We start from the raw sequence: 26,877 nt of genomic DNA, 5'->3' as shown, positions 1-26,877 counted from the left end.
TTGTTTAGCATAATTGTGCCTCATATAAGGTAATGCTCATCAATAATAATCACTGTTATCATTGTTATTCCCTCAAGTGGATTAATGTTGTTACCTGAGTCATCCTCTACTGTTGCACTGTGAAGTTGTAAAGTCCAGACTGGACAGACTGAGAGGATACAGAGATAAGCAATGGTTCAGCCAACAGCAATAGGCATTGACTCTGTCTGACACACCCCTTAGTGAGTATGGAGCTTTTTCAAGACTAGAGCTTTTGCCTGTAGTTTTCGTCTCAGCAGACCTACCCATGGGCTAGGATGCACCACCTCTGTTGTACAGGGAGCCACAGCAGAGGCTCAGTGTTTGCACCTTGGATACCCGCCCCCCAGCTAGAACTTGTTATCCACATTGGGAATGTTTATGTTATTTATGGAAGATTTTTAACTTGAATGGAAAGATGCCTTTTTAAAAAGTTATTTGAAAAATCAGGGTTGTAATGTATAAAGCTATGGATTACAGAATTCTCTAAGGTTTTGTTTGTTTTGTTTTGTTAGCAAATATGAAAGGAGTATAAAATGTTAGGCTGAGATAGATGAATAAAGTAGAAAATGGAGGCTTGTTGCATTCTCATCAACAAGTAGAATATGGTTTTTTCCAGTCTTTTATTACTTCAAAATCCTTCATCTGATATTTAAAATGTATTTATGTTGAGTCATTTCTTTCTCTTTTGCTGGTGAACCAGGAGATCATGAAATGATTATGCAGAAGCAATAGCATTACGTTCAGTTTCTTTTTTTGTATATATCAGATAAGAGCCTTGCAAATGGAAGTAAGGCCACCTCACATCCTTTGTATGGTAATGGCAGTGATGTTTGCCTTTTTGTCACTGGTGCAACATTTATTAGTTCATAAACCCACTTCCAAAGAACCTAAGGGCTTTTTGATAAAAGGTGACTGTAGTAAAAACAATGTTAGATTTTGACAAGCTACTTTTGTTTTTACATTTCTTTCCTTCTTTTTAGTGTTCAGAAACTACTAGTTTTTTAAGAGTGTTGTACGGGGACAGGGTGGGGTGCTCATATTTGGAATTAAGATTTCTGATTCTTCTACTTGGAAGGGAAAATCAAAGTTTTGAGGTTCAGCTCAGCTTAAGCCTCTAAATCACCCTTTCTGAACCAAAGCTTCTAGTTGATAAAAAGCTCACAGATCTGAGAAATAAAATCAGCTTGAGAGGCTGACTTTTGGTAAACCTTAAGAGTAATAAAAGAGGAAAAAGGCAGTTCCAAAGTCTTTTTCCTATTTCCCACAGACTGAGGGACCCTGTACACCTCCCTCACTCCTTTTACTCACTCTCATCCATTCAGCAGGTCCTCCTGTAACCAGTGGGCATCAGTGAAAACAGCCTTTCCAATAAGCCTAAGAAAATTTAAGGGGGTCTTTGTCATATCAGAGAGAGTAAAAATGAGGAAGGGTAGCATAGCAACCCTGGAGCACTGGAAATATGCCTGGCAGTTTTCAGGACTAGCCAAGCAGCAAGATTTCGGTCCCGTTTATTTTTTCTGGCTCTTACTATCTCCTACTTTTATCTCTGAAAATACTGGGCGAGTTATTTTATGATATTATGGTGTTACATTATTATTATATACATTATTATATATTTTAAATAAATTCTTATACATGCAATAGTATATAACCATGTTATTATTCCGTTAAAGTACCAATGGCTTTTTTCTCCAGAGCAATAATGAAATTTCACAGTATGAAAATGGAAGAAATCAATAAAATCATTCGCGACCTTTGGCGAAGTACCTATCGCGGACAAGGTAATTAGCATGATGTAGCACGAGTGCTCTTTCCAAAGCCCTGTCACCAGCTCTTGCCCCACACTTCTCATCATGCCTGGACCTTTTACTGAATGTCTCTTTGAGGTTTTCTAAGAATCCTTATCTTGACAACATCTCATAGCAAAAAAAAAAAGAAAGAAAATGCAAAAGTTTCTATTCCAAAGCCTGATAGGACCTACATATTTGGCTACGGTGCACATTATATTTAGCTGATGACATAATAGGTTCTGTTGAAGTGTAGATAGGGATAAGCCAAAATGTGATAAGAAGAAAACCATCAGGAGGAAACTCTTAATAGAGGAACTAAGAAAGGCAGAGCTGAGACTATAGGTTGGGGTACCTGGATTGCTTCTGGCCCAGGAATCCTCATGAATCCTCAGCCAGAGAAAAAGGTTCCAAACCAGCCAGGGTTTCCCCCTGTAATGTCAGCCTCATACGTCACTCCCAGGCTTACTCGATGTTTGCAAATGACAAAAGGACTACAGAGTATAGGTTCATCTAAAATCTTCTTCTTCCTGTGTCAGATATCGAATATATAGAAATTCGCTCTGATGCCGATGAAAACATAGCAGCTTCTGATAAAAGGCGGAATTACAACTACAGAGTAGTGATGCTAAAAGGAGACACAGCCTTGGATATGCGAGGACGATGCAGTGCTGGACAAAAGGCAGGTATCACAAGAACTTAGGGAGCTACCTTTACCCAGAAAACTGACAAAGAGACACAAATGTCGATGAGGAGGAAGCACCCCAGGCTGCCCTTGAATAGTAGGAGGCTCTTTACAGTGCTTCTGGCCGCCATGCACAGTGATTCAGGTTCAGCTACCTTCTTATACTCTCCCAGTTCTAACCAGAATTTCTTGCAACATTATGTAAAGTAAGCTCTTGGGAGAAGGACCTGAAACATTCTCATAGGATAGGCTAAATGTAGAACAAGGAGCTGAAGACCATTCATTGTTTCACAGCCCTCATGAGAATAAGGCTACTGTGTCATTGTAAGACACAACTATTTTATGTGCCACTAAGAAAGAAAAAACACAAGTGTAATTGTGAGATGCATCCAGATTTCAGAAAAGCCAAGGCAGGGTAGGGAGTGTTTTAGAATCAATGACATACAGTATTAGCAAACCAGATCCTAGGTGGAGTCAAATGAGGCATTACAGTATATGAGACAGTCTCACTGAGAAAGCAGCCCCATTACAGGACTGAATCCCCCACCACCATGCCCAGCCTACCTGGGGGCCTGCAGACCATCTAAAAGAAGGCTGAGATACCCACAGGTGCCTCTGCCCCCACCACCACACGCACACACAGATTCAGCTGCTGGGCCAGGCTACCTGGTTCTGCATGAGGCTCTGAGAGAATAGCCTGGGTTGGCTATGGAGCACAGAGCAAATCAGGAAGAGGAATGAAGCTTTTAAAAGTTGGGAAAGGAGGACCCGCATCCTTGGAGAACAAGCCTGAGTCCTTTCACTGTGCACAGGTTTTTACCCAAGATGTCACAGATTCTTGAGCTTCCTCCTTTCAGACTAGAGGCAGAGGATTACACTTGATAACATCTTTGGAGCCCTGATTTTCTTAGCACATTTTTAAAATTCTAGAAATGGATCCTCATATTGTCTGAGTTGTTTTCATAAGTAGTTTTTAATTTTTGCCTAAAGATACTCTATGCATGTATTTTGTTGTCAGCCCAGAAAACTGATACTAATTTAAGGCATCTGCAGATTATTATCTTAATCGTAGTCTGCAAAAAATGACAAATTTGTGATCTGTAATCAGTATCCCCTACATTGGTGATTTTTAGTGATATTTATGAATAAGAAAATACAGTTTGAAACATCTCTTTGAATTAAAAATACTTTCAAAAATAATTTCTGAACAAAAGATTTCCTGTAGCTACTCTAAATTATAAAAACTAATTAGCTATAAATGTTTTCTTGGTGTTGGGAGAGAGGACAGACAAATGTTTTGGTAGAAAGGCTGGGAGCTCCATTAGACTCCACTCTGAGTAGGTAGTGGTGGAGGTGGCAGCAGTGGGATTCAAACACAGGAAGGAAGTGCCTGTCCAGGTGTGGCCTTGGCTTCTGCAGTCTGCCAGCCTGCCCAAGGCATCAAAGAGAAGCTGTAAACTGCTGTAAAATCACTCACTCACTCACTGAAGCTCCTTCACTCAAATTCAGGGGGAGGGGAGATTTACACCTCACATAAAGATAGGTTAGACTTCCTAGAATAGTCCTTCGCTCTTAATTCTGTGTCCCTTGTATCCTCAGAAGGTTTCAGCTGGGTCCGAGGGATTTAGTATTAGATTTCTATTAACCTTGAAAGTGCCTGTTTTGGTTGCTTAGATTTCCTATAAGTAAGCTTAAATAAACCATGATTCTGTACTCCTGATAAAGAATTCCTTTTGACCCAGGAATTCATTCTCTCTCTCAAAATTATTTATACAAACATACGTGTAGGTTAAAATATGATGTGGGTTAGGTGCCTCTTTTGGACTACAGAACATAGAGATTTAAGGAAGACTATGAGAGAAAAGGCCTCTGAGGCTCTGGAAAATGTAATGTGTCCAAGTTTTCTAACAAATCTCATCAGGAAAATAAAATAGGTCATGAATTTTTAAGGTGGTTAATTTTATGCCATTATTAAATTATTAGTTTCAGCTAAATGGTAATGCATTTCTGATTCACACCTGTGATTTCAAGTTTTGTTATAGTCGATGTGATTTGGGTGGGGTCGGGGATCAGCATTGCCTTTGGCATTTTATTTTATTGCAAATGATAGGCTGAGATAATGCACCTGATGGTTCACCTTCTGGAAAGGCTTAAGTCTGGTCACAGTGCCAGGCTCTCCCAAATAAAAGCAGTGAGTGACTCTGTGACCTTTCCCATATAAAGAGATTAAGCCAGGTCTGTTTGCTTTCCAAAGGTGAATGAGGAAAAGGTCTGTGCGGTGCAGCTCATCTTTGGTGTTTTCCAGGTATTAGCATCGCTCATTATTCGCCTGGCCCTGGCTGAGACGTTCTGCTTAAACTGTGGCATTCTTGCCTTGGATGAGCCAACAACAAATCTGGACCGAGAAAACATTGAATCTCTTGCACATGCTCTGGTTGAGTAAGTGTCTCAAATTTGGGGACTGGTTATGATAGCTTTCCAAGTATGATTAAGAAAGTTCTGTGGTGAAACCCCTCTCTAGCTTCCTTGGGGAAGCTGGTTGGTGCCAGACTTTAGGCTTTACTTTTTGATAATTTGTCAGATTTTTTAAAAGAATTAGATGGTGAACAGCAGCTCCAGACACATCGTGCATTTCCCCAAGGTGTGTTTATGGGGAAGCTTGTAGTGAGGGTTTTCTGGCTTGATTTGGCTTTCCTGTAAACCCACTAGAAGGACCCACGTGTCATGACTTGCTAAACTGTTTCTAGGTGGTAATAGTGGTTTTGGACTGTCTCCCCAGCTTTTCACATGCGTCAGACATCTACAAGGAATGACAGCTTATTCAAAAAGTATATTAGTGGTTACATAGAATCCAGAAAGGGCAAAACCTGTGGTGGGCACAGTCTCCAGAAGTAGGCAGCCCTTGCTTAAAGACTGTGTTGGCAGAGATAACGTTTTCTGTCTGATAGCAGGGATTGGGCCATAGGGCCACCTGTCTCCAGCCATCTCCCAGTAGTCCTGTGTGACCAGCAAGTAAGCGCTAGTGCTTTTGAAACCTAAGTGCATCCCTCCTGACAAGGGATAAATAAGTGGTTAATTAAAAGAAAAAGTCTTTCAGGTCTCAGTTTCATAGCTGGTTGCCTCAACATGTAGATAATGAACACAAAGGTTCTCAGTACACCTACTCATGCCCCCTGTGTGTCATACTAATGATGCATCTAGTGACTGGTAGTGGCAGAATTCTAAGTAGAGCCAGCTCCTAAGAAGGCAACATATGTTATTCCCCTTGCCTCTAGTCTGTCTTTTTAACAAAATTTTTTATTTTCTTCCGGAGAAAACTAGTCACAGGTCAAGAAAACCCCAGGCGAAGGACTAAATCATACTCCTGAAGCCGAGCAATATAGATATAAAGAAAAACTAAGTAAAACATTTCCACTTGTTATAGTAAGAACTTTGTATTCTGGAGGAAACTAGATCATGTATTCTTACCAGTCTGTAAGCCAGACCTAGGTGAAAAGTCCAGCCATGCATCCCCTGACTGGGCTGGAGGCCTGGGTATCCTGCCCCCCACCCGCCCTGACTTCCTGCAGGGCTCTCAGAGGCCCTGGCATTATCAACACAGGAAAAGCCTGGTCATCTCACATAGCACATGGTCTTGTGTCTGACAAGGTTCACGGTGGCTTTTTCAAATAGCTTTCTCAAAGTTATATATACTCTTGATTAATAAAATGTTCTAAATATATTGTTTCAGGATAATAAAAAGTCGCTCACAGCAACGTAACTTCCAGCTTCTGGTAATCACTCATGACGAAGATTTTGTGGAGCTCTTAGGGCGGTCTGAATATGTGGAAAAATTCTACAGGATTAAGAAGAACATTGATCAGTGCTCAGAGATTGTGAAATGCAATGTCAACTCCCTGGTATCTTACGTTCATTAAAAATATTCAGGATTTAAATGCCTTAGAAACACAGGTCCTCAGGCAACTGCTTATTTCTGGTATCAACTAAGTCAGAAAATATGTTATTTAAAAGGAGCCTTGTGTCTAGGATTTTGAATGTCTGAGAGGTTCTAAAATGATTAAAATTGTTTCACATGAAATTTGGGCTGATTCCTGAACTTCATCCCCCCAGGACACATCTGATAGGCCTGCAAGGGCTCAAGAGCAGCACAGTCTGACTCAGCTTCTCTTCCCCCCAGGCATAAACGTGTGCTTTCCTGGGACCCGGAGCTACTACCTTTCACTTCTTAAAAGCACTGTTGAGAAGTAGGTTCTCACTGCCTTGACAGTTTATGGTTTGGGTATAAAAAAGAATCAGGGTTGTGTTACTAATTTATTTCCTTGCATATGGTTTTAAACTGAGTTATCATTGAGTCTGAATATGATCATAAATGGTGATATTTTAATATATGACTCTGCCCTTTATAAACCCAACCAAGTAACCACTCTCCTCTGCCTCAGTTTCCCAAACTAAAATGTTAAGTAGTTGAATGGGGGCTTCAGGGTTTGACAAGAACCTTAAGTAACCTAGATCAATATTCACCATCTTCCCTCCCCACATACCCCTGAGATAGTCATCCAGACTCAGGGCTCTCTCTAGAGAGAGGAAGTTCCCCACTGCGCACATCCACCTTTAGAAAACTCTGACCAAAAGCAAGGCCTCCCTTCACTTGGGGCCTGGTCTGCCATCATGAAGAAGGCTTTAACTCTCTTGTATGTCTATACTGTGTATCATCTCAGCCTCACCATCAGCCTTGATTGCTCTCTAAGTGTGCTCCAGGGTGGAACACAAGCAGAGTTCATTTGCGAAGTCATGACCTGCTTTCTACGGGGTCCAACCAGACCTGGAAGAGCAGGCCTCTCATTTTCACTCCAACTGTCATTTCTAATAAAAGACCAATCACACTTTTTCTTGGAGTTTCCAGCTGACATCTGTAAGCCTTTTACAAGCATTGCACAAAGAATGCTACCAAGTCACATCCTTTTGAATTAGACTTTGTGGGGTTTTATCATTCAGAGTCTGTCAGTCATGTGTCACAGTTCTGGGCCATCTGCAGACCTAATGAGGATATGGTCTAGACAGCCTTTCTCAACCAGGGTCTAGAAGAGAATTAAGCTCTAAGATCCTGAGGTACCTGTGGTTGGCTGAATAATGGCCTCTGAAGAGATCCAGGTCCTAATCTCTGAAACCTGTGGATATGACCTTACATGGCACAAGGAGCTTTGCAGGTGTGAGTGAAGCTAAGGCTCTTGTGATGGAGGCCTATCCTGTTGGGTCCTAAATGTAATCATAGTATCCTGATAAGAAGGAGGCAGAGAGAGAGGATTGCAGAAGAGGGAAAGGAACCGGGTTGGCAGATGGCAGACTGGAGCCATGCACTTTGAAGATGGAGGAAGGGCTGTAAGCCAGGGAATACAGGTGACCACTAGAAGCTAAAATAAGGTAAAGAAACCAATTCTCCCCTCCCCAGCCTTGCTGATGCCTTCACTTTTAGCCCAATAAATCTGCTTCTGGACTTCTGACCTCCAGAACTATAAGAGAATAAATTTGTGGTTTTTTTAAACTGCTAAATTTGCTAATCTGTTACGGCAACAGTAGGAAACTAATACAGTATCACTGTGTGTAGTCAATATCTGTGCTTCTAAGATGATACTAGTTATTACTGTCCTTGAGCAAACTGAAAAAAGAGTTACTCAGATAATTTCCTCTGTTCTGTGGTTCACTTGAAAACCCTTGTTGAAAGACTCTGGTCCGGACCCTCGCCCAATCCCTGGATGAATGGGCCAAGCAGCACAGCCACCACTCAGCCACCTACTTCCTGTCCAAAGCCCCTTCTCGTGACAGTGTTCAGTCACCCTAGTTAGCTTTGAAATTTACAAGGCTAGCAAGATCTTGACAAAGGTATCACAAGAATAAATGACAGACCAACTCTCACTCAGCACAGATACAGGAATTCATAAGTAAGAGCAAATCAGTTCTAGTCATATATTAAACATATAAATAACCAAGGTGTTTTTATCCCAAGAGTACAAGACTATTTCAGAAAAAGAAATCTGTTCATACAAAAGTCATCATTAATAAAGCCAAAGGGGAAAAAAATCTGATAAGACACCTAACACCATTATTTGATAAAATTCAACGTCTAGCTTTGGCAAACCCATAATATTGCAAAGAATAAAAGGATATTTTCTTAATGTCATTTGCTATCAAATCAAAATTCATGTCAACAGCAAAAAATGAAACATTTCCATTAAATAAAACCAGTTACCTTCTATCAATATGTTTCTGAAAGGTCTAGCCATTGCAGTAAGGAATGACAAAGGCAATACAAGATAAATATAGGCAGTGAAACATAAATCAAAACAGACTTCCCAAATTTGAGTCAGATTTTCCCCCGAGGGTGCAGCTTACCCAGGGTTCCTTTCCCTCCTGTTCTTGTATCACAGGGCTTGTAGATAGGGCAGGTGCCCTTCTTTTCGTCGATGCCTCTAGATCACTGTTATCCCCGCTTCTCCATTTAACCCCCTTCCTTCACACGTGGAATGAATGGGCATTACAGGATGGAGGTTATGAATATGAATCAGACTACTTGGGCTCAAATCTTAGCACACCACTCACTAGCTTTAGGACCTTGGGCAAGTCATTTATCCTGTTGCTTCTGCTGCTTTATCTGTAAAAGTAGTAAAAATGGTACCTATCTTTAGGGTTGTTTTGAGGCTTAAATGACTATAAACTACTTAGAAACAGCATGGAACATAGTATGGTGTGTCCAAGAAAAATTTCGTATCTTCACTGTACTCTTTCTTGTTGCAGCTATCTTTAGCCCACAGCCTGGTCACTCCCCCTTATTCACTGAGAGTTTCGGCTCCCAGATCGCTGTCATTCTCTAATTCTAATTTCATAGTCATTGGCGATTTCAGTATCCAAATGATCTAATACAACCCTATGGCCTCTTGGCTCCTTGTTCTTTCTTCCAGTGAGAAGATACTCCACAGTCTTAATCCAGGGTCCGACTCTTTTAAAGACTAACTGCAACCCTCCACAGCCTCATTGTGAAGCATCTCAGTCCCTGGCAGCCCCCCTGGTACTTCACAATCCACTCCTGTGGTCTCCAACCCAGCAATTCTTTTAGCCCACCAGGATTTCAATCCATTGATTCAACCACTTGTTCAGTTCTTCATTTCTCTCATGCCTTCTCTCCTTAAATGCCTTCTCTCCCTGTATATCTTAAATCCCACAGTTCATCAGTACATTGCTGTCTTGCATAGACCCTCAACTGTCTTGCCCCTCTCTAGCCTCAAACATTCCTGACAACCCCCAGCCTCCTGGCACCACAGTTTCCTTTGCTGGTCCCCCATTCCCCTAACCTTCAAATGTAGCAGTTCTGTGGTGCTCAGTCTGAGCCTGCACCCCTTATTGTCTCACTTGGTGATCTCACCCAGTCTCTTAGCCTTAAAATTATTACCTCCATTTGGGTTCTCCCAGAAGCAGAATCTGAAACGATTTGAGTGAGAATAAACAGTAGGAGACTGCGGGAACTATTGAGAGAAGACAGCCAGTGAAGAGTGTGTTCTTAAGCCAGCTACTATAGTAGGTGACTGTGGCTTAATCCCACAGAGAGAGATGCTAAGAAATCTGGCAAAATATATGCCTCGGAATTATGTCACCTGAGAGGCAAGAGAGCTGGGTATGTGTATACCAATCCCCGAGAGTCACTGAGGGCTATTCCAGGTGAGTTAGCTACTGGCTTGCTACATACACCAGCAGAGCTGCCTTCCACAAGTAAAAAAAAAAAAAAAAAAAAAAAGCCTTTTGGCAGAGATACAGCTAGAAGCAGAAGCGGACTGGAGCACACTGGAAATTCTTAGGATAGAGGCAGGGCCCTGACAGCAACTTTAATAATCACTTGGATGCTGCTCCTCAAATTAGTCTCTAGTCCAGATCTCCTCCAAACTCCTGACTCTCATTAAACTGTCTACCAGACATCTACTTGCACTTGGATATCTAATAGACACCTGAAACTTAAAATAACTGAAACTAGTCTTTCCCCTGGAAACTGCACATCCCATAGGCTTTAAATTAATGGCAACTCCATTCTTCCACTTGCTCAGGTAAAAATGTTAGCGTCCTCCCTCATTCTGTTAATCTCATATCCCACATCCAACCCATAGTTTAATACTGTGGGTTCAGCTTTCAAAATACATCCAGAATCTGACCATGCCTTACCATCTAAAACACCACTGCTCTCATCCAAGCCACCACCATCTCTAATCTGAATAAGTAACCACCTAACGGCTGTGAGTGATTTGGTCTTGGGTCTTGCCCCTACAGTTTGTTCTCAACATAGTTTCTAGTCATCTTTCTAAATGTTTTTCACCAGAGTGTGGGTTAGCAATTCTGAAACCCCTTTATATATCAAAATCAAACACATATATATAAGAACCGAGTTTCTCACTGTTGAAGAAAGATGTTTGCATATCCAGAATGGTGAAAGGCTATATGAAGAACTCACAGTGTTGAGTTGAATCCAAAGCATCAGAGTAAATTTATGGTTTTAAGGATTTCTATGTCCATAAGGGAAGAGTAAGGACTGCCAAAAATCTGCTTCTCCACAAAAGCAGTGAGAACACTAGCAAAAACTGTCAAAATAAACTTTTTTTAGAACTTTGGAAATTAACTAAAGGCTTGCAACAAACCAAGAAGTGTTTCTTCAAGAAACAGCTGAATCTCAGTGAAAAAAGCCAGTGAATTTTAACTTGCCCTAATCCCGTTCCCTTATCCCTGTCTCTGTAGCAGCTTTGAAAACCAACATAACTATAGTACCTGTGGAAATCAACAGCCGCTGGAGGAAGCAGAATGGATTTGGAGCTCCCGACAATCTTCAGCCCGAGAGAACTGCCGCAATTTGACATTCTGGCAGCTAACTTAAACTCTCCATCCTCACTACCTGTCTTTATTTGACCCGACGCAGGCTCACTGGACAAACAGTCCTACCTGCTGTAGGCAATCAATGGTAATTGGTTAACACTGCAGCTGCCTGAGCCAACATTACTAGTCGGGGCCAACAAGAGAGTAAGGAAAAACTTAAAAGGAAAAATTGGGAAAGGAGATATCCATGGGGTCTTTGACAAGCTTGAACACATTCCTGAGAATCTGGAAGTTCATGTGTGTATCAGAGCTTTGTCCCTATACTTTGACCTGGCTGTCCTTGACACTACTCATGCAAGAAGTGAAAGCTAAGGTACAGTTGTAAATTGACTGTTGGAGCATTGAAAACATGACCAATCAATCAATCAGTCATCTCTCTCACACACACACACACCTTCAACAAAAGCTTAGAAACTTACTAGTTCAAGGCAATAAAAAGAAATCTCTATCCAATTATTAACTTACCACTAAAGCTGAATAGAGACTTCAATGACCACTCATGACAAAGAATACAATTTTACATAATTAGTCCAGGAAAGTCAATAAGTAGCAATAACAACCAGCAACAAATAATTACAAACCTTAAAAAAGGGATAATTTGATTTTCAGAGTTGACACATTACATTATTTCTGGTTTTCAACAAGAAATTATTAGACATGCAAAGAAACAAATATATGGCCCATACACAGCCCGAAAAAGCAGTCAATAGAAGCTCCCTGAGAAAGTCCAGATAAAGACTTTAGTCAGCAATTATAAATATGTTCGAAGAACTAAAAGAAACCATGTCTAAATAATTAAAGTATGATAGTGATGTCTCATCAAAGACTATCATTAAGCAGATAGAAATTATATTTTTAAAAAAGAACTAAATAGAAATTAGGGAGTTGAAGAATACAATAACTGAAATAAAAATTCACTCGAGCCCAACAGCAAATCTGAACTGACAGAAAAAAAAAAACTAAAAATCAGTGACTTGAAAATAGTTCCAATGAGATTATACAGTCTGCAGAACAGACAGAATAAAGAATGAAGAAAAGTGAACAGAGACCTGTGAGACACTGTCAAACATATCAGTATACCGACTATACCAAGCACAATGGAATCCCAGAGGAGCAAAAAGAAAGAGGCAGAAAGAATATCTGAAGTAACGGTAGCCAAAAACTTCCTGAATTTTATGAAAAACATTAATTTTCATAGCCAAGAAACAGAACAAACTCCAAATAGAATAAACTCAAAGATATTCGCACTTATATTCATCATAGTCAAACTGTCAAAAAACAAAGACAGAGAATCTTGGAAGAGGCAAGAGAAAGCAGTGAAGAAACCTCAATAAAATTAACAGCTAATTCTCCTTAGAAACAATGGAGACCAGAAGGCGGGGGGTGACACGTTAACAGTGCTGAATGAAAAAGACTAGACAAGAATTCGATATCCAGTAAAACTATCCTCAAAAACTATCCAGACAAAAAGATGATTTATATCCAGCAGACTTGCCCTACAATACTAAAAAGAAAATCCTTAAGTTGAAATGAAAGGAAACTAGGCTTGAATCCACATGAAGAAATAAAGAGCTCCAGTAAGGTAAATACATAGGTAAAATAAAAGTATAATTGTATTTTGGTTTGTAATTCTGTTATCTATCTAATTTAAAACAACCGCATTAAGAAATAATTTAAACACCATATCGGTGGGCTTATAGTGTATAAAGATGTAATTTATATGACAGTAATAGTTCAAAGGAGAGTAAGGGGACAGATAATGATGCCTCATCAAAGACTATCATTAAGCAGATAGAAATTATATTTTTTAAAAAGAACAATAAAAATTAGAGAGTTGAAGAATACAATAACTGAAATAAAAATTCACTCAAGAAGCCCAACAGCAAATCTGAACTGACAGGAAAAAAAAACTAAAAATCAGTGACTTGATTCCTGCTGGAATGTATCTTCAAGAAGTAAGGACAGTGCTGTTTTGTTTAGTGCCTGGCACATAGCAAGCAATTAATAAACGTTTACCGAATGAATAAATTAACTTGTAATTGTTCTGTGAATTATTTGTAATCATTCATTTAAAACATGTCTTCCGCACTAGGCTGAATATTTACAAAGGCAAATATTTCAGTTTTAGTTTGGAAATAAAATACTTATACACATCCCTTGACTAGAATGAAAGATAAAATATTACAGGGATTATTATCTCTGGGAGCTGGGATTTTGGGGGGATTTTTCTTTATTTGCATATCTGCACTTTACGCAATGACATTTTTTGTATAATTTTTTAAATGCAGAATACTAACTAGAGAATGCCCTTTGTTTAAGTGAAAAAAGATAGTAAAAGTTATATAATGTATTATCCCATTTTCGTAATAGAATAAGAATGTACATAGAAAAAGGGCTATTAAGAGATACTGAAGTTTACCAGTGCCAGGTCAAAGGGGTGCAAGATTAATGTTTGCTTCTCATTGCTTGTCTCTTTCATAAATTCTCTACACTAAAAACATATATTCCAAGCAAAAGCAGTGGAATGAACACATAAACTCCCACTTAATAATCCACTAAAATGACAGCAACTGAATTTTTATAAAGTTGAAATCCACCAAAATGGGAGAAAGGGGAAATAGCAACAGCATATTGAAAGGTAGAAAGCAGATTGTCAGCAGGCAGACTACTTGGTTGACCCAAGAAAACTGAATCCAAAACCAGCCTCAGAGAAGCCACAAAAACTTATTCTGATGCACATATGGCCCCAAATGCTCAGGAACTGGCAGAAGACCAAGTACCTCTGGATGGGGAAGGGTGATAATAAGTTGAAACTTGGTTTAAGAAGCAGTTATATCCCAATTTCCACTCTTCAAAGTTAAGTGACCCTACTCCAGCAAAAAATGGATGTATTTTCCTCTGGAGAGCATATCTGGACCAAGGACTCTAGGCACAGTTGAGGGCAGCCTCGCTGTGCTGAAATCAGGGTGATAAGTGAACAATTAACAGATGCTGAGACCCCCGCTCCCCACCTTCTACCAGCCCTTGGCCGCCAAAGTGCTGGCAGCCAGGTTGGAGACAGGGTGAATCTTCTCTGGGGAAGCTGCCCCGCCTGCCAGAAATGACTTAGAGAAGATGGCATGGGAGGCTCCCCAATTTGATAACCAGCCAATGGCTGCAAAATTATCCTTCAAAACTGAGGGAGAAAGAAAGGCTTTCTCAAACAAAAATTGAGGCAATCTGCTGCTAATAGACTTGCCTTGCAAGAAATGATATAAGAAATTCTTTAGAGAGAAGAAAAGTGATAAAACTCAGATCTACATAAAGGAAGGAAGAGCATCAGAGAAGGAATAAGTGAAAGTAAAATAAACATTTATTTTTCTTATTCTTAATTGATCTAACAATAATTTGTTCAAAAGAGTAATAACAACAATGTATCTAATTATATGCTTTATATAAATATACACATACATAAGCATACATGCTTATGTAAAGCGAAATTAATGAAATGATTATATGAATGTCATATAATTACATAAATGAAATTAATGAATGACAATAATGAAACAAAGGATGAGAGGGAGGAATTAGGATTATTTTGTTATTATAAGATACACTACCCATGAAGTGGTATAGTGTTATTTGCAAATGAACTTGGTTTAGTTGTAAATATATATTGCCAACTCTAGGGTAACCACCAAAAAAAAAAAAAAAAAAAAAAAAAAGTATAACTAGCATACTAATCAAGGAGAGAAAATTGAATCATATCAAATGCTCAATTAAAACAAAAAAAAGGCAGAAAAAGAATAGAAAACAAAAATAGGAACAAAGAACAAGGGCAACAAATAGAAAACAGTGACAATTATGGCAGATATTAACTATCAATAATCACTTTGAACATCAGAGCCTAAATGCACCAATTAATTACAGATTGCCATAGTAGGTCAAGAAATGAGACCCAAATATAAACCCACTTTAAATATAAAACATAGAATAAAAGTGAATGGGTAGAGAAAGATGTACAGGCAAAATAATAGCCAACAAAATATTGAAGGAGAAAAATAAAGTTGGAGAACTGACACTACCTAACATAAGACTACTATAAAGCTCCAGTAATCAGGCAGCATGGCATTGGAAAATGAATAGACAAATAGATCAACGGAACAGAAGAGAGAGCTCAGAAATAGACCCACATAAGTATAATCAACTGATCTTTGACAGAGTAGCAAAAACAATACAATGGAGCAAAGATAATCTTTTTAACAAATAGTACTAGAACTACTGGACATCCATATGTAAAAGAAAAAACCTCGACACAGATCTTACACCCTTCATAAAAAGTAACTCAAATGGATGGATCACAGACCTAAGTGTAAAACACAAAACTATAAAACCCCTAGAAGATAACATAGAAAAAATTGTAGATGACTTTGGGTTGGCAATGACTTTTTACATGTAACACAATCCATGAAAGGAATCAGTGATAAGCTGGACTTCATTAAAATTTAAAAATGCTGCTCTTCAAAAGACACTGTCAAGAGAATAAAGACATAACAAACTGGGAGAAAATAATTGGAAAAGACTTGTCAGATAAAGGACTGTTATTCAATACATACAAAGAACACTTAAAACTCAACAATAAGAAAACAAACAGCCCACATTTTAAAAGGGCCAAAGACCTTAATAGATACCTCACCAGAAAAGATACAATGATGGCAAGTAAGCATATGAAAAGATGCTCAGCATTGTATGTCATCAGGGAAATGCAAATTAAAACAAGAGTGAGATACCTCTTCGAAAGGCCAAAACCCAAAACACTGACAACACTAAGTGCTCATGAGGAGGCAAAGCAACAGGAGCTCTCTCTCATTGCTGGTAAGAATGCAAAATGGCACCTCCACTTACAAAAACTAAACATACTCTATGCAAACGAACTGAAAACATGTCCACACAAAGCCTACACATGGATGTTTATAGCACTGTATTCACAATTATCAATAGTTAGAAGCAATCAAGATATCCTTCAGTAGTAAGTGAATGAATAAACCATGATACATCCAGACAATGAAATACTATTCAGTGTTAAAGAGAAATGAGCTATCAAGCCATAAAAAGACGTGGAAGAACTTTAAATGCATATTACTAAGTGGGAGAAGCCGATCTGAAAAGGCTAAATAGTGTATGATTCCAACTATATGACATTCTGGAAAAGGCAAAATTATGGAGACAGTAAACAGATCAGTGGTTGTCTAGAGTTAAAGAGGAAGAAAGAGATGGATAGGTGGAGCATGGAGGATTTTTAGGGCAGTGAAACTACTCATGATTCTAGAACAGTGGATATGTCCTTATACACTTGTTAAAACCCATAGAAGGTACACCTAACGTGAACTATAGACTGGGTGATAATGACTTGTCAGTGAAGGCTCATCATTTGTAACACATGTACTACTCAGTGGGGGGATGATGATAATGAGGGAAGCTGTGCGTGTGTGGGGACCTTGAGTATATGAAAACTCTCTGTAATTTTGCTGTGAATCTAAAACTCTAAAAAACAAAACCAAGTTTTAAAACCAGTGACGACAAAATTTAATAAATGAAAACAGAAATTTTTATTTTTAAAAAGACAATTTTCCAGAATTGAATAACATATTTTCAGTTTGAAAGGGCTCACTGTGTTTGTGTTATCATAGATGAAAACAGAACGACACCAAGGTACATAACTGTAAAATTTGGAACATGGGAACCAGGAAAATTTTCTACAAATTTCCTGAGACAGAGAAAAGTTTTGGATTCAAAAAAAGCTTCCCGACTTCTAAACAGCAATATTGGAAGACAGGAGGCAATAGCTCAGGCATTCAAGATTCTGAAAGGAAATTATTTCTTGCCTGGAATTCTGTGTTTATTAGGAATTCTGTGTCTCCTCAAGAAAGAGGAAGACCTGGGATACAAAAAACAGGAGAGTCACATAGGACAGAGGCCAAGGAATTCCAGGGCAATGGTGACAGAAGACATCAGGGTAACCACTGCATAGAGGGGCGGAGGGCGGGGGGGCGGTCAACGGGCAGCTGTCCATATCACAGCAGGTCAGCAGCCTCCAGGGAAGACTTTCTTAGGGAGATGAAATTGTGAGAAAATCTTATTTACCCAAATCTCTTGAGAAGAGATTATATAAGTGGCCAAGAATTTAGGGTTAAATCACTGAGATCAGCATAGCAAACTAAGCAAATGGAAAAACAAGACAATTATTAAATCCAGAGGGAAAAAGTTTTGAGAGAAAATAAAAATAATCGTAGTGCTTTGGCTGTGAGTATATTAATATAATTATGTAAACGGTAAACAAGGCTTTTGACTGACCCAAATTATGATCTCTGTATACTGGTAGGATGGGGAAAAGGAAGGATTAAAGTGGGAGAATGGCAAGGACTCAAGAGAAATAAACATCTATCGTAGACCACAGATTATGGCTACATCTGACAATCAAGAAATTTAGAAATGAGGAGGAGGTAAATACCAAAAGAAACAGTTAAAATCATGGTTCCTCTGGAGAAGAGATTAAAAGTTGGGGGCCGTTGTCAACAATGAACGCTGAGATTTTACCCTGCTTGCATGCTAATGAGTTAGTTTCTCACAGTTTTCATGGATGATAGAAGACACACAAGACTCTTGGATCTGAGACAAAGAACAGTTTATTATTCACATCAGTAATATGAGTATTAGCTTTTTTACTTTGTTCCCTGAATCCCAATCCTCACAAAGTAGTGCCAAGAGAGCCAGAACCTGTACACTCAGTGGGTTACCTTACAGGAAATGAAGCCTGAGCTTAGAGAACCGGAATTTTTAATAATGGTCAGTAGGTCTGCCTGCCTTTTGCTTCAGGCCATTAGCTATTACGCCTAAAAAGATAGTAGGAAACAAAGTAAGGCAGTCAGTGCCTCACTCACAAGATGTGCAGAAATGCAAGAGACTATGTAGAACCGATTTTCAAAACTGCTGTTTTTCATTATCGACCTCCTTAATTATTTGATGTAAAAATTTTACATGCACTTAAAATTTCCATACAAATAAAAATCGAATAAGTTGGATATTTTAAGTTATTGAAACAACTCCCCCAGCCCTACTCCTACAGAATGGACGTATTTTATTTCCAATAGGGGCCCAAAGTTGGAGAAAATTGGAGAAGGAAGCTGTCTGAAACTTTGCGCAGGGCGGGTTTGTCCGCAGGAAGGGTGGTCGCAGCCCCACCCGTGCCCACCCCCCACCCCACCCCTCTTGGGACAGCGCGGCGCGCCGGGGGCCAGGCTCCTCCTGGTTCCTGAACGCCAGGTCTGCACCTGTCAGACCCAGACCCGATGGTCCACGCTGCGGGCTGTAGGGCAGTTGCGAGCCACAGGTGTCAAGTGCTGGAGCAGCCTTTCTGTAGTTTGCGTCGATTACAATTATCGGAGGGTGAATGGAGCCTCGCAGAAAATCAAGAAATAGCAACACAGACAGGTTGACGTGACCGGCAGGGCTCGTCCTGTGGCTGAGGGCCGGCAGAGTCTCTCGAGCCACCGTCGAAGGCGCGGCCCGGGCGCCCTCGGTGGCAGGGCAAAAAGAGGGACGGGGCAGCTCGGCTGCGTCCCCCGCAGGGTCATCGGCCCCAGGGGGACCCCGGCCCAGGTGCGGGCAGCTGAACCTGCACCACGCCCCCGCCAGTGCGCTCTGGGCCCATGGGCGGCCTGGCGTGCGGTCCCATCACCGCCCCCTCGCCCGGCCTTCGACCTGTGGGGCCGGCGCCGAGCAGCTTTGCCGATAGCGGGGATGCGCCCTCAGCACTCCATCCGGCACCGGCCACCGCCCGAGGCCGCGGAGGAGGGCCGAGCGCCGAGCCGGCAGGCATATCGGCCCCATCTCCCGTTACATAAGGCCGCGCCCCTATCTCCGCGGGGCATCGCCGCGACCGCCGGGCCGGGCGCCTTCTCCTACGCGCGGGGGCGCCCCTCCCACAGCTCCCCGCCTGGGTTTTGCTTGTCCTGGGGAGTGGGGAGGCGTTGACTCATCCTAGCGCAGGGCAGTGGGACTTGCGCAGCCCATGGTGGTTCCCCACTCCTTTCCCCATCACAGAGACCCCACATGAGATGTCACCGGGCCTATTCTACAGACGAGGATACTGAGGCCCACAAAGCGGCAGCAGGCCAGACACAGAGAGGCCACGCGGCGCAGGCTTCCGCAATCAGGGCCGGCAATTGGGTGGAAAGCTTGGGGTTTGGACAGAAGAGAAGTGGGGGGTTATGTCATGGATGGGAGGAAAGGGCCCAAAGGCTATGAGGCTTCTGAGAAAAAGGGACAGCTCCAGCACCTCTTGGAAGACCCTTTTTGGAGGCTGAGCTCCGTAGAGGGTGACAGAGGAGCCTAAGTGAGGGGTGGCGAGCGGGGCCGGAAGGGCAGGTAGCTTAGGGCTAGGGGAGGAAGCAGAGAGGGAGACAGCTTGACATCAGCACCCAACAGGCAAATGCTGCCGCCTCTGTCGTGAAGGTTTCTGGAGGACTTCTAGAGAAATGAGGGAAGAGCAGGAAAATGGTTACCTGCCAGAGTCCCTGCAGAGGGTGGGCTGCTCATGGGGACTCAGCAGTCCCTCATTCTGCAGAAGGGAAACTTGAGGGCAGGGGTTGGTCCCATGAAGACTGATGGGCAAACGTGGTCCCCCAGGTCTCAGTGACACTGGGAACAGTCACACTCTCTGAACTGGGCTAAGGCTCAGCTACCTCCCACAGAACTGGCACTTGAAGGGGGTCCCAGCAGGACAGGTCCACACCCAAGGCCTGGGGAAGTTCCCAGGGTCCCAGGTGCCTGCGCTTAGTTATCATCAAAGCAGCCTTAAAAACTAAAGGTCCCAGGAGGATCCTCGAATCTGACTGGATCTTTCAGTGGAGACCTGAGAATCTGAACTTTTATAATCCTTCCTACATTGGGGCTATTGGGGAACCAGGTGAACCAAAAGAAGTGAACTTCACTCTGCTCCTTTTTCCGTTTGTATTTTGTATCCAAAGCAAGTCATACTTTGGTAATGCAAGAGACCAGTTCACTGAATAAATAAAATCCCCCAATTCCCATACCTGGTGGACTAGGGTCGTAACACCGTCTGCCCAAGCACATATAGTGACCCAAATAGGTCTGAGGACAGACCCCGGGCGGGCACTCAGGGTTGGTCACCAAGCAAGACTGCTGGAGTTCGAGCTGGCAGGGCTGACACCAGGTTCCCCTCAAGGCCCTCTCACTACCCCTGAGTAAGTTCATCCAGACCTTGGAAACTGCCCCAGATCCCTCTAGATACTAAGTCCACAAGAAATCAAACTTTTCCTTTATGTGACGCTGGATTTTCCACAAAGTAAAATCAAGAAGAGTAAAGATGTGGTTTCTAGATAGTGCCCGCCAAAGCGGGGACCAGAATGAGAAGCGTCACCACTTGGGCCTATAAAAGCTGCCACAAGAGACCAAGGCCACAAGCCATTCAGCTTAAGCCAGCCTACGTGACTGCTCCTGGCTCCTCTCATTTGGGCTCTGGGCTCCATGGCGCTCTGGTTGACCTTGGTCATCACTCTCACCTGCTTTGGTGGTTTCGCCTCCCCAGGGCCTGTGCCTTCTCCCTTCACGGCTCTCGGGGAGCTCATTAAGGAGCTGAATAACATCACCCAGAAGGTGAGTGCCCACTGGCCAGGGTGCCAGCTCTGAGGGTGCTGGGTGGGTGACTCTGGGGAAGGGTACTGGTCATGGTCTGGGCTGTGAAGGCCAGGCCTGCTGCTAAGATGCCTGTGGGTCAGGAAGAAGCCCTGTGGACCAGGGGACAGGCCTGGCCATGAAGGGGAGAGAGGACTCAGGCTGGGGGTGCAACAATATGGATGCCCCCATGAAAGGACGTGGCAGAGCCCTAGGTCCCACCTACTCCCCAGCCTGGCCCTGAACAGAGCAATTTCTCAGCCATTTCTAAATAGAGGAAAGTGGAAGAGGGCCAGTACCATCTCAGAACCATTTTGGCACCTGCCAGCAGGATTCAAAGGCAATAATAGGGCCATTATTTACGGCATCTTGGTTAAGCCCGTTCTTACAGACTGGTTCACCTCTCCCTAGTGGTGACAGCTCACACTTTCTGAGCACTGATTACGTGCTGGGCTTGGCCCTTTGCATGTCATTTCTTCACTGCCGACCACCTCAAGAGGCAGGTACAATGACCCTATTTTACTGACTAAGCCTCAGTGAAGCTAATTCACAAAAGCAGGAGTCAAACCAGGCCTGGCTAACACCAGGGTGCCTGTTCGAACTTCAGTGCTCCCCAGTTCAGAAGGCAGGGTGTTTAAACGCCAGATGGCACCGCCTCGTATCTGCTTGTCCTGGCCACCCTCTCCCTCACTGACCCTGTCCTGGCCCTTCCCTACAGGCCCCCTTTTGACAGGCCTGGTGTCTTCTGTCCTACCCTAGCCATGGCAAACTTCGTACAAGGCTTGACCCTTACTGATTGTGTCATTTCATTTCCTCTCTCGGCTCAGAGATCCTTGGACAGTGGGTCTCCCCCACTGTGCAGAACAGGAAATGAGGCTCAGTAACATTGAGGAGGCAGGGCCTCCCTCAGTGCTGTGCCAGGGATGCTTGTGGGCCCGATCCCCACAGAGACCTGGCCTGGGCTGACTGGGGCAAGCCTGGGACCCCTGCCAGCATTCAGCTCACTGTCTTTTTGCTCACCAGGGACCCCTCTGCAATGGCAGCATGGTGTGGAACGTCAACCTGACAGCTAACCCGGTAAGGACAACTTGGATGCTGGGATGAAGGTGGCTAGGCGTGTCTTCTCTGAGCCCTGCTCACAGGGCTGCAGGTCCCAAGCAAGCTTCAAGAGCTTCTCTCTCTCCCCTCATCATCTGGGCCCCATGTCACCACCCAGACCCACCACCTGCAGGCCTCAGTCTCCCTCCTCCTCTAAACACACTGGGGGTGCCCAGCAGGGCCTGACACGCAGCGTTCTGTCCCCTGCAGTACTGTGCAGCCCTGGAATCCCTGACCAACGTCTCTGACTGCCGTGCCATCCAAAGGACCCAGAGGATGCTGAGCACACTCTGCTCTCCCAAGCCCTCATCTAGGGTAAGCTCCCTGCCCCGCACCCCTACCCTGCACCCCTCCTGCCAGCTCCAGGGGAAGCTGGCCAAGTGTCCCCCCACCAGGGGGCGTCCACTGTGGCAGCAGGAACGTGGCCTTTGGGATTTCAGAACCTGGGCTCAAGGGGGCCTGACTCCCACCTGCGCTTCAGTTGCCACATCTGCAAAATGAGAGTAATAACAGTACCTGCCTAATGGGGGCTTCTGTGAGGATGCAACAGGCCGGTCCCTGGGAAGCCCCGGGTGGAAGCTGGCCATCCTGGCTCTGGCATTGTCTCACTAACGTGCCGGCCTCTTTGTCCTACAGCAGGTTTCCAGCCAGCCCATCAGAGACACCAAAGTTGAGGTGACCCGGTTTGTCAAAGACCTGCTCCAACATCTGAGGAAAATTGTTCGCCATGGAAAATTGAATTGAATTCAACTGAAGCATGAAAAACTAGCAGAATTATTGGCTATGTCAAACTGGAAATGGGGAGGAGGGTGAGGGAGGTGGGTATGACTTTAGCTTAGACTTCTGCTTGTGCTGCCTGACTTCAGCCCAGCTGGCCTCAGCAGCCCCTTGCCTTGGTGCTCGGGGCTCGGCCTCCTCCATCTGGGGCTCCTAGCTTGGGGGACAAGGGTGAAAAAATTGCCCCACAGACCTCCCTTTCCTCAGAGCAAATTGTAGCATTACAGTGGGTGCCACTCTTGCCAGACACGTGGTTGAAGAGGAACCTGCTTTACACAAGGGCAACTGAGGCAGAGAGCATCTCAGGCATAAGTCTTCTTAGCCTTATTTATTACTGTGTGTTATTTAAATTAATGTATTTGTCTGTACCGGGGATAGGGAGGGACTGTTGCTGCCAGAACTTGGAGCCGAGGGCATGGGGACTCGGGCTCCAGCACTAAAGCGGCCGGTGTGAGTCCCGGAAATAAGTACTGTGCACGGAATCCTGCTACCTCACTGGAGCCCTGAGGCCGAGGCTCCTGTCTACTCACGGTCGGCCCTCAGCCAAGAAGTAATTTATTGTTTTTCCTTGTATTTAAAGTTAAGTATTAAAATATGTTATCAGAGTTAATAATATATAGAAGAACAGCCTAGAACACTGTACATAGTATGCATGGATTGAGAGGAGGGGTCATTGGATATGTGTTTTCATTGGCTTTGTCAAACTGGAAGCCAGAAATAAAGATGACAAAAGATCTGATGGTGTTTGCCTTATGTTTTGGCCTTCGAGAAGGCTGGCCTGTGCTCTCAAGCCTCTGTGGAGCTCTTGCATAGGCCAGTCAGTTGGAGGAGGGGTCTAGGATGGGGTGGGGGGTGGGAGCCAGGGATGGGAGCCAGGGACAAGACCTGGGCTGAAAAAAAGTAAGCAAGCCACTGGGGGAGGGGTCCCACCCTGGAGGAAATCTCCAACGTCCCGCCAGCAGAGACAGGGAGGGCACTCAGGCTAGGTTGCCAGGGTTCAAGGAGGGTGTCTGGAGCAGACAGACCTCAGAAGTCATCTCATGATCACAGCCCTTGCTGACTGGCCAGGCTCTGGTGTCTCCCTCACAGCTCTTTTATGAGTCACACGCCCTCTGGTGTCTCCCTCAGAACCTCTCTGAGGCTCAGAGAAGTTAAGGTGGCTTGCCCAAGGTCACACAAGGAGTAAAGTCAGGCCTTTAAACTCAAAACTCACTCCAACTCCAAAGCCCATACATTTAACAATCTTGCTCCCTCTGTCCAAGTGTCATCTGGCCTGAATGCACCACTTTTATAATATTGTCATCAACCTGTTTGGGCATCTCCCCTGATGGGGAGCTCACTATCTACTTTCTAGGGACAGCTCATTCAATTTCTAAACAGGTCTCATTGTCTGAGAGGGCACACTCGCCACCTCTGTGAACGAAGATGCACCAACTGCCTTATGGCCCTGGACTGTGATACAACTGAAGTGGAGAGCCAGGGCCATGGGGCCCTGGTCAGATGGCTCACTATCTCAAGGTCTTTTTCCTTCTCCCTCGGCCCAGGCCAGCAGCTGGAGTGCCAGAAGCAGCAAGCCTCAGCAAGCCACAGCTAACAGTCGTGCCCGTCAGCAGTGGTTTCTGCTGTGAATCTTTGGGAGGTGCCCAGAGCAGAGGCTGCCCAAGAAGAACAGACACCTTTGCAATGGTTAGTAGGTCATCGGAGACCAGTCTCAAACACTGAGTGGCAGGCAGGTGCCCTCCCTGGGGAGCACAGAGCCCTGTGGGGACACCTACAGCAATGCTCAGAAGTCAGTGGAGGCAGCCACCCAGGAGTGGTGAGAGCTGCTGCAGGCAACAGAGGCCATAGCAAGACCTGTCCAGGGAGTGGATGACCGCAACAAACTGCAATGGAGTGGACCCTACATTTGCACCCAGGCAGAGGTAAGGAAAGAAGCCACAGTCGATGGTCCAGGATACTAGGGATGCTTGGCCCGGGGAAGGAAGACCTGGGGAGGGGGCAGGGGGGCTGAGCGTCCCATGGGCCATGCAGAGCAGGGACTGCACTGGTCTCTGTGATCCCAAGGGGTCTCAGAACCTGTTCAGTCCCACCACCCTTGCTGAGGACAGCCTGTGGCCTGCACTGGACCAGCCTTCTTGGCTGGTGACAACCAAGACACCACATGCACTCAAGGCCGAGCACCAGAAAGGTGTCTTTAAATGATGGAGGGTCTGGAGAAGGATGCTCGACCCGGGAGGGCAGGGAGGTTGCAAAGCCAGGGATGAGGGTCGGAGGGAGGCAAGGTCTCTACTACCCCCTCCATCCAGATTTGAGGATTTTAGGCCAGTAGGATATTTATGGAAGATTGATTTTTTTTTATACAGAACTTAGCGATCTATCTGCTGGTAGCATCGCTTTTGATCCGTGTCTTCTCTGCCCAACCACGGCATTGGCCTGTCTCCCTAAAAGGAAGATGGAAAGTCTTCTGGTGACATTCCATGTGCATCTCCCAAGAACAGAGGCTGGAATTGTGCCTGTGTGTGGGAGGGTCCCTTAGAGTTTCCCAAGGCTGTACTCCAGGCCACCCAGTCGGGATGGCCCTGCGGCTGCCAGCACAGGGCCACTGGCCCCACCACTAGGGGTCCGCAGTGTGCCACATCCAAGGCTACCCACAGCTCCCTGTCTGCATCTCTGAGACTGTCCCCCAGACAGGGGACATGGGCGGTGTGCAGTGAGTTGGAGGGGATTCAGGGCCTTCCAGGGAAGACGGACTCCACACAGAGGCACAGAACTAAGCCACCACTGGTGGTGACAGGGAGGTGAGTCCAGCCAGGGATGAGAGAGAAAGAAAAAGCAGAAAGAGAACAAAAAGGTCTGTGTCAGCCATAGTGGCTGAGAGCATTAGCAGCTGGGGACGGACCCCCGGAAGTATTTGCTGGGAGTTTTCTCTACCAGCTTCTCTCTTGCTTTTTTCATGCACAGAGGTGACCCTTGAACAGGCCTCGGAGAGAAAGGGGGTCAGGAAGAGACAGAGTGCTTGGTGAGTGGGAGGGGAGATGCTGGTTGTGGGGCCCAGGGCAGAGAGCCCTTTGGCGCCCCCGGGAACCCCAGGCCTGGGAGGTTTCACTGGAAGAGGGGCGGGGGCTCAAGTGAGAAGTGAGACACTCGAGTTTCCTGTGAACTCGGCACCAAACACCTTTGTTTGCCGCTCAGATGAGGTGTCAGAAACACCTGAGTCACCTGGGGGTTCTCCGAGGCTGGCCCCCTGAACTGCTCAGGACCCAGGAAGACAAGGGCCTACATCGTGTGTCACTGGGGTTTATCAAGTCCATCAGCTTATCACTTTCTCATTATGATCAACAGGGAAGTGCCTTCTGCTTATGATCATAATCAGTTGGTCAGTAGAGCAAATTCAAAAAACCTTTCTTCCCTTCGGCAGACGCCTCTGTCTAAGGAGGCCCGGTCCAGTCCAGGCTGCCGGTGCTTCCGGATGGCGGCCTGGACTGGGACACGCCGGCCAGTTCCCAGCCCTTCTAGAGGGCTAGGCTGGTGTCAGAACTGGTGGCCGTATCCACGATCACCCTCCCACCCACGCGGCCCACTCCTACTCTGAAAAAGAAAAGTCAGAAAGCCTCATTATCTCCATTTCTCGGCTCCACCCAAAAGCAGCAGAGCAAAGGGTTTGCAACGAACTTTCCCAGATCAACTGATTTCCTGGCAGCCAGGGGGGCCCCGTGACGAAGGCTTCGAGATCCCAGAAGCGGGTTTCTACTTACGACCTCACTTTCTGTTGCTCTCTCTCCTTCCCCTCCTCAGTACCTTCTCTTGTGGAAAGTGATTCTCGAAGCATCCTGCGAGGCCACCCCCAGCCACTGCACTGCCCATGCAGACGCTGCCGTGTGGTCACTGGTGACGCAGATGACAAAATTAAACAGCCACTCTCGTCAG

General features: G+C 44.4%; 1 protein-coding gene across 1 annotated transcript in view; it reads left to right on the top strand.

Moving 5' to 3' along the window:
• The window catches only part of RAD50 (RAD50 double strand break repair protein), an 84,768-nt gene extending 78,197 nt beyond the window's left edge, over positions 1-6,571 (top strand). The window contains exons 22-25 of the mRNA XM_039879952.1: positions 1,717-1,802; positions 2,348-2,490; positions 4,799-4,932; positions 6,224-6,571. Coding sequence (XP_039735886.1) covers positions 1,717-1,802; positions 2,348-2,490; positions 4,799-4,932; positions 6,224-6,410 — 550 coding nt within the window. The 3' untranslated portion in view covers positions 6,411-6,571. The remainder of the gene's footprint in view (positions 1-1,716; positions 1,803-2,347; positions 2,491-4,798; positions 4,933-6,223) is intronic.
• The last annotated feature ends 20,306 nt before the right edge of the window (positions 6,572-26,877 follow it).

The sequence above is a fragment of the Pteropus medius genome, unplaced genomic scaffold (assembly GCF_902729225.1).
Source record: "Pteropus medius unplaced genomic scaffold, Ma_sr-lr_union100, whole genome shotgun sequence".
NCBI classification, from domain to species: Eukaryota; Metazoa; Chordata; class Mammalia; order Chiroptera; family Pteropodidae; genus Pteropus; species Pteropus medius.
Note: the sequence above shows the minus strand (reverse complement) of the source record. Positions and strands in the feature narration are given on the sequence as shown.